This window comes from Amia ocellicauda, chromosome 4, assembly GCF_036373705.1.
Source record: "Amia ocellicauda isolate fAmiCal2 chromosome 4, fAmiCal2.hap1, whole genome shotgun sequence".
Lineage (NCBI taxonomy): Eukaryota > Metazoa > Chordata > Actinopteri > Amiiformes > Amiidae > Amia > Amia ocellicauda.
In genome coordinates, this window is record NC_089853.1 from 8,002,720 (window position 1) to 8,015,338 (window position 12,619).

The window sequence follows — 12,619 nt, forward strand, 5'->3', positions numbered from 1 at the left end:
TGAAATATCTTGTTACAATTGTTTTCTAAGATAAAGGTAACTGCTTATCTCTGTCTCATGAATCCTCTTCGGCAATGTGCTCAGTGTTCTTTTTCATTTTTAGTTCTTGTTTATTTTGCATTCTTTTACTGTGTGAATATGATACCGTACTGGTGCAGAGATGATTGCTTTGGAAAATGCTTCACATTAAACTGTCAGGGATCTGGGTTTTGCTGTAAAGTTTTGCATCTTACACTCTGATTTTTCCACTGTAACCCGACCCACGCAGACTCTCAATTTTTAGTTTAATTTCTTCGTAAAGCATGTTTTATATGTCTTTTAATGTCACTTTGCCGTGCTTGTACACGTCCCAGAAACACTGCTAATGGAGTTTTTATAATCACAGAGCAAGTGTATATTGCTCTGAGACCTGCTAAAACATTTCCAGCAGCACTGCGGAGCCTTTCTGGAAAGAGCTATGCAGTTGTGGGACCTCACAATATTTTGGTTGCATTAATACAGCTGAGTCAGTCTTTTACAGTGCAGTCAGACAGTTGTAAACAAAATTAAGAAACACTGCCTAAGACCATAACAAGACTGTGATCTAATCTAGGAGTTTAGGGCGTGTGTGTACATACTTCTGAGTGTGTATACAGACTCTACCCAATAAATCTACAGCCATCACATGTATTTTATAGTCCTGCTTATTTCTGACTGCAGTCTTAAAAGTTAGAGAAGCACGACCTATCTAATAAGCTTCTGTACAAAAAAGTCAGCCGTTAAAATATGCTGCGGTTCTGGTTTGTGGCTTGGTTCCCTGGAAGAAAATGCCCTACAATCATTTCAATTTATGGATAAGAGATACATTTTTCAAATTAAACATTCCACACATTAGGGTCTGGATATACCACCAGCCCTGAAAATGGCTCGTGAACTGAATATCATATTCCAGAAATACAGTCGTTAGCTGATTTCAATAAGCTCTGCATACTATGCCAGATAATTTACTGATTCTGTTCACTGAAAGCGAAAAAGGTCAAAATCACAGTTTTATCTCCGTTATATAAATCTTATGAATAAAGCAGCGATGACTCAGTGTCTGTTATGAGCTCCGGTTTATCTCAAGGGAAACTATTTAGGCTTATGAGGAAAGGGGTTCAAAAGTTAACACTATGGTAATCTAAAAATGTTTCAGCTGGAATTTTTCTTGCTGGTTTTGGACCACCTGCTAGTCAGTGAAATCATACCGTTTCCTTAAATAACTCATAGAAGATTAAAGTGTGGTTCTTTTCCCATAAGTGCTCTTTTAAATAATGCTTTGTGTTGTGATTGTTGAATTCTGTGGGTGACATCTAAAAAAAAAAATGCTTTCAGGTTATTTAAGTAATGTAGGTCCTTGAAAATAGCATTCATAATTACAGTGGAAACTACTTTTATGAAATCTGCACCGTGTTTACTTTTCTACCTCAGACCCCTTTTTTGGTCCCTTGGAACATATGTGTATATTAGCTTTTAAAGAGTTTAGGTTTTCCACTAATTCTATGAACATTCATTTAATCCCTTGGAATTTCACTTGTTTGTGTGCTTTTGCTCTGACAGAAGCCATATGTCAAATTACAGTTGAGCTTTGAACTTTCTTTTAACAGAAACTGAAAGACAAAAACATGAAAGATGGCAGCATTCAAAATATGTCTTTCTCTCTAATGTAATGGCCAAAATAAATACAAAATAGTAACCAAGAGTTTTAACCCTTTGTTCCTGGTTTTCCTGTTGTGTTATCACACGAGAAGGTCTTCCAAACAGTCTGAAAAGTCTCTGCATATGTTAACCAACCCCCACGTTTTAAAGCTTCTTCCGTAATATCACAATATAGTGCCTGTGTGTTTCCCTAGTGGCAATTTATTTGAGCTAATGTGTACAATGTTTCCCTATCTGTAGTGTACTCCTGTTGACAACAGACTGGTGAATGTAACTGCACCCTCCATCATTTTCCCAAGACAAGCCGACCAAATGGACCAAGACAGCAAACCGCTCGAACAGACCAGGTATTCTGAGGGTATTCTTTTTATTGTATGTAGTTATTTCACTTTGGAGAGAGTTTTCCAAATCATATATAAAAACTACCACAGCTCAATATTTCAGAATCCACTGTAATACTGGACTTGGTAGCACTTCTGTGTTTTATGTATCTTCAGCAATCCACTGAAAAGACGAGTGAACTACTTAAACAAAAAATCGGGAAACAAAATCCTGAGTTTGAAAGAAACTTGCTGTAAACTCCCATTAGGTTTTAGATTAACTATAATGACTATAATGATCTGAAAATTATAACCGGAGACAGATGCTTTCATGAACAGTTTGTCTTGAACTGTCGAACATATTATTAGCTAATGTACAGTAGCTCTGAGTCATAAGTAGTGGCGTGCATCCATGTTTGCTGCTCAGCACACTGGGAACAAAAGTAACTTATGTGAGTAATCCTCAAGATTACACTTATTTGCTGTGCTGAATGGTTTCTGTTCACCTGCGGCTCCATCTGCAGTGCTAGAAAGAATAAAAAGATACTTGCGGGCAGATTGTGAAGATGCTGTGTTTCAATTGATTTCCACAGACCGCACAGCCCCAGGCCTCGACTCTCACGGAGCTCGTTCTCTTCAGGGAACCCAATCACCACAGTCGGTAGGATCGGTGAACAGTTTTCTTGACCTCAGTGTTGATAGGAAATGTTTGTGTTCAGATTTTGTTTCTTGCTCCTGCTGGATGCGTCTGTGGTGAACGCTGGTGTCTGATCCTTGAAACACGGACGGACAACTCAAGGGAAACCTGGTGCGGACACTTTGAACACGGCTTCTTTATACATTCAGCTGTTGATTTTTGACACTCCATGTTCTTTTTGTCGTGTACTCTCTGTGGTTGGAGTGTGACAACTCATTTAATAATACTCCCTCATTCGTATATCCCTCTAGACTACACAGGCCATGTGATTGACCTGGTAAAAGACCAGCTGCCAGATGTCGAGATATCTGATGACGATAAGAAGAAGAATCTGGAGCTGCTGGAGGAAGCAAAGAAAGTCAGTGAGCGCTTCCTGACTCGAAGGGGTCGAAGGTCAACTTGCAGCCTGTCAGACTCCCCGACAGGTATACCTGGATATGTGTCTTGTACACATACTTTCAGTCACTGGGAGAAATATATCTTCAGTTGTCAGAAGACGGAGTGGGTAGTTATTGTTATATGTGTAAAGTTTTCTCTGAACTCCACCTGGAGGAATTTGTTGTTAAAATCCTGGATAATACTTTGAGCAAACCATGCCATTTGTGTATTTGATGTTCATCTGAGAAGAAAACAACAACAATTGTGCAAATCATTCAATGGAAAATGTGTATTATCAGAACACAGACCAGAAAATGCTCTGTAATCTCCGAAATGCTGTTTATCATTCAAGCACAACCCGAATCGTACGTTCTTCACGAAGCTATTAAAATATTAAACAAGAACAAGACATTAGTCATCGTGTAAAGACACCCTTTATTCTTTCAGATGGAGCATAAAAAACATACACTGTTATTCCTAGTGATTTAATAGCAAAATTAAATTGCTGTCGTGCAGTCACACAATTATTTAAATTCATGTTGCATGGATTCAAAAGTGCAAGATCTCCATCACTGCTGTTCGAATTTATGTTAAGGGAGACAATAAGATAACCTTAACTTAATTTAATTGCACAGTTGCCATTTATGTATTGAATGACGTTGGTGAATAAAAAGTGAAAAATAAATGTCTTTGATAGCAGCCGTTCAGCACACACCCACTCTCTTGTCCATTTGAAAGCTAGATAAATGCCATGTTCTCCCCTCTCTACATTATTAACATGTCTTCGAAGACATTACTTTTACTGAGGTTTGGTTTTAGAAAGCGTCCAGTGAATTATTTAGCGAGAGTGTGTGTATTATATTGTGTCTGTACTGTTTTATGTGCTGTGAGTTGCTGTAAATGACCTCTCCCCAGGAAGTGCCCTCTCACTCTCCACTGAAGCATATATCACTGAGATGCAGACCATCATCTCATTCATTTTGATTACTGTTGGTTTTATTTCTGCTCGCTTCCTGTCTTATCAAACCTTAACATCTAGTTGATGTTTCGTTGGAGTCCTGCACTAATGCCTGGGCTTGTGCCAGATTCCCCAAACTCTGCAGAACTCTGGGGTCAATTCCAGTTTTTCCATTCCACTTTTGTTTGTAATTCCTTTTTCAATCGAGTTCCAGTAGAGCCTGTTATATCAATGGCAAAAAATAATTGGAATTGCAATTTGGAATGAGGTCTGACCAAAGGGAATCGGAATTGAAAAAGTGGGATTGACCCCAACCTGCGACTCTGTTTCTCTGTGAAAGACATTGAAGCCAAACAAACCCTTGCTCCTCAAAAAGTGAAAACAAAAAAAAGACATTGCATTCCGTGTAGCATTATAAAATGGAAATGAAGCCCATTCTGAATTGGCAGGTTGTTATAAAACACTTGAAGACTGAGCCTAAAACATATTCTGAAATATATTCAGTGAGTTGATATTGTACTATTCTACTTTTTTTTTAAGCATCAATAATAAGGAACTATTTTAACGAGAAAGTGTTTGTGATTGCAGCTCTTTCACCAAATCCCACTCCTCGGTCTTCTCCTGTACCATCAAGAAGCAGCTCCATTACTGTGCCCCCTCAGATCGGTATGTTCTGCAGCCCGTAGCTATATTTTTTAGATATTCGTCACAGGACAATGGATGTATTATTCTTCTAATTTCATGTTAAATCATTTACATTATACACACGCAATAATTAAAACCTTGTGGGCCCTACACAGCTTGAGTTTGGATTTTTAATCCAAGTTGCAACTAGTTGTCATTTATAACAGGCGTTCCCAGCCCTGGTCCTGGGGACCCCCTGCCTTGCTGCTGCTTTTGCAACTGAGCTCTCAGTTACTTAATTGAACCCTTAATTGAACTTATTTGCTTACATTTAAATTGTATAACTGATAACAAAGTTGGTTCCTTAATAAGATAAATTCCAGCCCTGCTGTTTAAAATAATGTAAAGGACAATATTAGCTCAATTAAGTAATTGAGAGCTCTGTTGGAACAAAATCCTCCAGGACCAGGGCTGGGAACCCCTGATTTATAACACTGAATATTATGCTAAAACAAGCCAGTTGTATTCAAATGTACAAATATGTTATTCAAAAAGTGCATGGTTAAGCAACATGGCCATGCTGGCTGTATTCAATATGAAGTTACACACTTGTTTTTTGCTCTGGTTGTTTTTCCAGCTCCGGATGGAAGCGAGGTTAATTATATCACTCCAACCACAACTCAGGTACAGGATACTTCATTACTGTTTCTTCTCCTGGGAAATCAGATGGCAAGGAATAGTTTTGTGTTTGCAGATGTTTCTATAAGTCATGCCCGACTTCAGCATGTCAAGGCTTTGTGTAGCTGTAGTCCTTTGCTGTCTGTCCCCATCATTCATTGTGTGTGTGTTTACCGCTGTTCTTGTCAGCATCTGGAGGTGCCCAGTGTCAGAGAGCCAGCAGACGTGATGGGACAGGAGCCGGAGGTCAGTGCTGCTGCTGTCTCACTCTCGACAATTCATTCAGTGTCTGTTTTGTGTCCGTTTGTTTGTTTTTCATGTGCAAAGTCTATTTTGAAAAATATTGCTGAATGTTGTGGTCAACACAATCAATAATATATAACAGAGTATATATAGTTGAGGTTTTTTTACATATAGGTAGACAGACATATGGAAGCATTGTTTACAAATCTGTTGGGATACAAATCTAACATATTTTGTTCCTGCTTGCTATGGTTTAAATTGCTCTTTTGTTCAGCAGAGCCCCAGAAGACAGGGCGATCGAAAGAACAACGAGAAGCGCAAGGTGTCGCAGGGAACGCTGTCTCCTCGCCACAGCGCCTACGGGAGTGCCAGGGAAGCGTCTCTGGAGCAGAAAGAAAACTGTGACGCACGGCTTGGTGGCGATATGAGGAAGAAGGCCCCGTCGCCTGTGGGCAGAAGGGTGGACGAGGGCCCTGAGGAGGGCTCTGTGAGGAAAACCCTGGAGGGAGATCACTCTGCCAGGGGGGGTTCCTCTCCCAGTGGCGGGGTGTCCATCTCCAAGGCAGCTGCTCAGGCTCTCCCCCCTGGGGCCTGCACGGCCGAACTGAAGTCCTTTGGCTGTGGCCCTCCCCTCATGAGGGCAGTGTCATGGGATGCTGTGGGGCCCGCCACTGTCCGAAATGGGGCACAGAGCTTTCCAGGCAAGAATGACGAATCCTTTTCATTTTATGACAAATCCAATAGCGCGCTCCTGAAGTCTACTGGTTACAAGGATTTTCCCGTTCAGCCAGTCAAAGTGCAGAAACTGAGCAAACTGCGTGAGGTAAGCATGAAGGAGGCTGTGAGGGCGTTGTCCTGCTCACTACATTTAATTGAATATCATCCAGTGTTGTTCACTCAGCTGCTTAACATCTACCTAATAAAAAACAGAAGTACGATTTCTTCAGAATTGACATAACAAATATGTCTGATTGCTGTTGATGCCCATTTAAGTGTCATTCTGTGTGACAAACAAGCTGTTGAGCTCTCCACGAACTCTCCTTTCTCTGTCCAGGAAAACAAGCTGATGCGGAACCAGAGCATCGTTGGATCAAAGCTGCCGGATCTCAGTGAAACAGCTGAACAGGAAAAAGGTACGACCTTTGTATTGAACAATACAGGACAGAAGGACATTTCCTGTCTTTATCAGACTGTTTTATATTACAGCATCACAAAAGCTCAAAAGCTATGCCATAGGATGAGAACTTCCAGATGCTCTTATTTGTTCTGAAAAAAATATGATTTTATTTCCGAACAGAACTTTTAAAACCTAAAAAAACAAACAAAATAAAAATGTACTCAACTTGGAAGTTCAGAGTGTTCTCCTGTGCTCAGACAGCCAGGGTTTCAGTGCAGTTACAGTTGCTTGACAGCAGAGGGCGTGTATGTGATATAAAGAGCTATCATTTAAAGATCAAATATAATGGTTCTTATGTGGAGCTGGCTAATTGGATGTCTTTTCAGTTAATTTGTGCCATCACTGGGAAATAAATTGCAGTAAGGTCAATTATCATATTTTGGGTGCATATTTACAGTATTTTTAAATATGCCATTCTTTAAGAAATCAGAAGCAACCATCATCACTCCTATTTTCATCGAAGCTGTTGGAAGAGCATAAAACATGTGATATACAGAAAGTGATTGTGGTCAGCAGTAGTTGCTCCCGGCTGTTAAGTGCTGTTAAATGTGCTGTATTTAAACTTCCAGGGACCTCTTCCAATACCACTCCAGCATTAGCTACAGAGGAGGAGACCAAAGGCACCTCGGATGTAATGCCTAACATTTCAGACATCATGCTGCGCAAACTCAAACTGCACCGCTCTCTGCCTGGCAGGTACAATACATCACAAAATGACAGACACGTTATAATATCTGAAACTGCAGTGCTTATCAACCATGCACTGGTTTAAATGTATTTTTGTGATTAATTAAGTTGTAAATACTGATGTCCATACTTATGTAGAAAATATTTTACACTTGTTGGACAAAAATGTATCCTTTGAAGTTTAAGGGAAAGTAATATTTTGTTGTGCTTCATTTCAGTGCACCTCCCCTCACAGAAAAAGAAGTTGAGGTTAGTATTATCTTTTAAGCACTGCAGACAATTAAAATGGGTTAGTTTAGAAGTGTATCTGATGCACAATTTCAGTACTTTAGTTTTGTAATTTCTTATTAAATGAGTTGGTCGGAGTTGACTATAATAAGTATGATTCCTGGCTGTGCAAATCTGACCCGGACCCACTGGACAGTATAACACTTTGGGCTCCACCTCATCAAATCTTCCCAAAGGCAAACTTTGCTGATTTTGTAAGGATCAAAGATCAATAGAAGAAAGAAACCCTCTGCCACAAAAAAGCTTTACTTAAATATACATATTAAATTATATTATTACTTTACATATTATACTTTATAGTATAATTCAAACTATTATTTGGCAGCAAAAGTATTTTTTTCTAGGTTATCACACTTTGAAAAAAAATAAATGAACATCTTGCTAAAATTGATGGCGTGTATATAATTTCATAAGTTTGGCTGTCTGTCACACAGCAGAGAATTAAGTTCCCTGAGGAAAAGTGACCGTGTAAGAGATTTTTCAAACGTCCTGTTCATGATGTGACCAGTGAACAGTGGGTCCCTGAATGTGATAAACACAGGGCGAACGGCTGCCTCCTTCTCCCAGGAAGAAGTGTAAGATGTCCGTGCGAGGGCTGCAGGACACATGATCTTCTAAAAGGGCTCTATGAACATTTTGTGGTGTAATTCTGTTCAGTTCAACCAGAACTTTTCTGTATATTTTCAAAATGTGGTATCATAATAACATGGAAAAGCCTATAACATTTATTTCCCCTGGGCATGGTTGTCAATCTGTATAAACTCAGATTTCCATTTCCATTGCAGTTTTTATGAGCATATTTCAGTCTGTTAGAAGGCATTTGAGATGCCCAGCATCCAAAATTCAATAAATCTGTGGACGTCTATCTAATATTTCCTAAAAATGAAATTCATGTAATGACAGAGAGAAACAGCAACATTTTCTTCTCAGATCCAGTTTGCCTGCCAGCGTCTCATTGGATTCAATATAAAATATATTAAAAGGAATACACCAAAGCTGTGGACAAACCGTCATTAACTCTGATAGCTTTTGCTTTAGTGCCCTGGGTATCGTTTTGTATTGCATCCCCATATTTTAAATAAGGAATATTGGCTGCCAGATGAATATTGGACAAGGCTTGGACTCCTCTCCGGTAATTACACATTATTGTACCTAACAGTGAGTGTTGGGCTTTGGGGAAACTGATCAGGACTTTGTGTGGTGCATTTAATGACTAGTTTGACATCTTAATATCTCTATTAGTTAATTTTACATTTCTGTTTGGACTGAATTTCTGTTTGGATTGAATTTCTGTTTTTTTTTTAAGCTTAAATCATTATGTATCCTGCAGAGACCTTATCGCTATTTCAGCATAAACAACTACCTCTGGGCAACAATGTTTCACTTCTCCTGCACACTGACAGAATTAGGCAAGAGGAAGGCAGTTAGCTTGCAAAATTGCAAACCATGTTAACCAGAAGCAATAAAGCGATACTCTCTAAACACATCCAACGAACAACTGAATTACCAGGAAAAAAGAACATTTCTAGAAGTATTTGACACGTGACGATTAAAATGAATAACATACAGCCGCACAGAAGAACGCTCTTTCAGTGTCATGCCTTTTACGTGACTATTTGTAGGGTCTTTTCTGTTTAGACAAAAGTAAGAAAGAACAGAACTCAAGGCTCAAATTAATTCAATGAGGATCTGCTTACTGTTTAGTTGCATTTGTTTCTTCCTTTCATTTAATAATAAGCATCCCTCTGTAGTGCACTAGAAATCACTTGGCCAGGTTGATTGTCTGCAATGAATGCCATTTCCCCCCACAGACTGCATTCATCCAGCTTTCCTTGGCCTTCCGCAATGACAGTTATACTCTGGAGACGAGGCTGCGTCAAGCCGAGAGAGAGAGAAACATGACTGAAGAGAACACAGAGAAAGAACTGGATGATTTTAAAGGGTTTATGAAGGTAACATTTGGAAGTAAAAACTTAGACTCAAATTACAGTTTTTTTTACTTATACTGTGTGCGCTACACATCATTTTTGTATTGTAACATCATCATCATTTTTCAATACACATCAATGTGTATTTTTTGATTATATGTAAATAAAATTAACATAAGATAATCTTGTGTAAATCTAATATCAAGGCAGTAGATTTGGTGTGGAGAACGGAGAACTTTAATGGTCTGCTCTCATCCGACACAACCGAGAATAACAAAAATCATTGACAATAGGATATGAACCGAAAGAGCTCCATTACACTAAAGGACCTCATATTAACTGCCTGTTTAACATACATCTCACTGCAGCGGTGTCTGAAACAAGAACTGTATCTAGTTTTAACTCCGAAGTGTGAAGACGTTTGACCTTTTTCCTTGCTTGTTGAAATGAAAGGCTGAAAATGCGGCTGTTCGGCAGGGCTCTGCTCTGCTGTGGCAGAACTATGAGCAGAGGGAGGCGTACCAGCGCCTCCTGGAGACAGTGGCGGTACTGCATCGCCTGGCAGTGCGTCTCTCCAGCCGAGCAGAAATGGTGGGAGCTGTGCGGCAGGTACGCTGTGTCTGATAGGATTGCAGCTCTGCAGGAAAGAAAGAGGAGGGCCTTCATCCTACAGTTTGAATTTCTTCAATGGAGAAGACAACATTGGGCTGCAGAGGCTGTTACCAGATCTGAGGATATTATTGCCTGAAGAAATAGATGATTGATTTCTCATGTAAAAAAATAAATAAATCAATACTTCACTAATGTTTACAAAACCTCTGACAGACTTAAGCAAGCGCTCTTGATTTTGAGACCCTATGCTTGTGAGTTAGCTTTCATAATGCTGTATGAATACTTCCTAATTTAGGGCAGTATTACAGTATTATGGAACATAATGGGTAAAAAATTGATGATTTAGAAACCCTGGAAAACCTGCAGATTTATGGCTCTCCAGTAACCGAGTTGTCCATCACTGTCCTAAACATGGATTTGATAGCCTTTATTTGATGTTTGATGAATAGAGAAGGTGAGATAGTTTGGTAACAACATTGTTCTGCACCATGCGTGACAGGAAAAGCGTATGAACAAAGCCACTGAAGTGATGATGCAGTATGTAGAGAATTTGAAGAGGACTTACGAGAAGGACCACGCCGAGCTCGTCGAGTTCAAAAAGCTTGCCAACCAGAACTCCAATCGCTGTTACGGTGGCTCCATCGATGCTGGAGGTAAGAACGTGAAACTGCTGCACTCTTTCAAATTAAGTTCAGTTAAAGTGTACTAAAGATGACCATCTGAAACATTGGAACATGTTGCATATTGTAATTATGTTCTTCAGTGAGGCACAGAACATACATTACAACACAGGGTGTCGTTCTTAGATTCTGCTGATGTCTTCAACTTCCTCTGTATTATTTTCGATAGTTTGCTGGAAGTAATTCAATCCAAATTGTGTTTCCAAGGATTAAAAACAAGGGCTTACATCTTCTGACATGAACATAATTCAGAGATAGTGATAAGTATCAGTAGCTCTTGCTTGCTTCATTATGTCAGGATGCTTTGAGGATAATATGTTCAGCACAGCAAATATTTTTGTGCACTACTAAGAACAGTCTCGCGGTCTTTATCTGTCAAGTTACTTTTCTGTACTTGTTTACTTCAGATGATGGTATCCCCCGTGCATCGAGATCTATGTCTCTAACCCTAGGAAAGGTAAGTCATCCTCCATCTACTCTTACTTTAGTATCAAGTACTTTGTTAACCAAGAGACTGGACTGATTGTCCCTTGTTTTATGGGAAGGGAAAAGGCAATGGATGGACCATTGATGGCACCATCTGATTTTTGTGGAGGAATGTTGATTCACGAGATGTTGCACACAGCATGGTGTCCATGCTGTGAACTGCAAAGTAAGGTCTGTGTCTTTGTCCCAGGCTCTGCCTCGACGAAGGGTCAGTGTGGCGGTGGTTCCCAAATTCAACTTGTTAAACATCCCAGGTCAATCCCCCACCTCTATAGGCCCTGGACTACCTGTGCTGGTATGTTAACTTCTTAACAATAGCCATGTTTAGCTACAGTGTGCGTTTAGCCTCTAATAATACATCAACCCATTCTTATACATGAAAGCAGCATTACAGCTTGGCACAAACATAGGGTGCAGAAAACAGAACTGCAAATCACTCAACAGACGTTGACTGATCAACGTCTACCCGTTGACTGGGTAGATCCTGTTAAAAATGTTAAAAGGATCATTCTCCATTTCAAACCACTGTCACGTGATTTTATATTTTCTCATGTTTATAAATAAGAAATATACCTAATCAGGCTTTAGGGGTTACTTTCTGTTACTGTTTTTCAGCACCGACAATGTGCTTTATATGCTTTAGATCCTATCTCCGGTATTTCCACTTCGCTTTAAGTTTTTTCTAATATTTTCCAGTGTGAGGCAAACAGTGGAAAATGCAGTTCCCCCACAGAATCTCCACCAGCACCAATAATGGAGAAGTGAGTATCGTAGCTTCATCTTTACATTTTTCCAAATAATAAAGTTAGTAAGAAAATGTAGTTCGAAAAGAAAAAAAAATACATTCCAAGTACAAATAAAATATACTTTTCTGTTGCAGTTTATTCACTAAGCCAACCACTGCAGTCGATATCTGAATTATAAAATATATAAATATGTGTATTTGTCATGTCTAACATAGCCTGGTCAGTGCCTGAACAATAGGTGATGGAAAAAACATGTAATTTGTCTTTGCTAAAGACATCTTGTGCTGCATCAGCATCTTTTGCTTGTTTACATGACCTCCAGGAAGTTCACTTAAAGGTCCAACAAGATTAATTACTTGGCACAGGAGACACTAGTACAGTACGTATACATTGTTTTGCTCCTGTAACTTGGAGATTATCAGTCAGCTTAAAAAAAGCTC

The 12,619-nt window shown here is 39.4% G+C and overlaps 1 protein-coding gene across 2 annotated transcripts in view; it reads left to right on the forward strand.

Moving 5' to 3' along the window:
- The window catches only part of mrvi1 (murine retrovirus integration site 1 homolog), a 30,990-nt gene that overhangs the window by 14,935 nt on the left and 3,436 nt on the right, over positions 1-12,619 (forward strand). Inside the window, exons 6-21 of one of the 2 annotated variants that reach the window (XM_066700835.1) lie at positions 1,918-2,024; positions 2,591-2,658; positions 2,946-3,119; positions 4,619-4,696; positions 5,292-5,338; positions 5,522-5,578; positions 5,853-6,398; positions 6,630-6,708; positions 7,322-7,448; positions 7,658-7,688; positions 9,539-9,679; positions 10,109-10,264; positions 10,767-10,920; positions 11,355-11,404; positions 11,624-11,728; positions 12,130-12,194. In XM_066700835.1, the coding sequence (XP_066556932.1) occupies positions 1,918-2,024; positions 2,591-2,658; positions 2,946-3,119; positions 4,619-4,696; positions 5,292-5,338; positions 5,522-5,578; positions 5,853-6,398; positions 6,630-6,708; positions 7,322-7,448; positions 7,658-7,688; positions 9,539-9,679; positions 10,109-10,264; positions 10,767-10,920; positions 11,355-11,404; positions 11,624-11,728; positions 12,130-12,194 (1,985 nt within the window). The remainder of the gene's footprint in view (positions 1-1,917; positions 2,025-2,590; positions 2,659-2,945; positions 3,120-4,618; positions 4,697-5,291; positions 5,339-5,521; positions 5,579-5,852; positions 6,399-6,629; positions 6,709-7,321; positions 7,449-7,657; positions 7,689-9,538; positions 9,680-10,108; positions 10,265-10,766; positions 10,921-11,354; positions 11,405-11,623; positions 11,729-12,129; positions 12,195-12,619) is intronic. The other variant, XM_066700836.1, reaches the window with a different exon arrangement.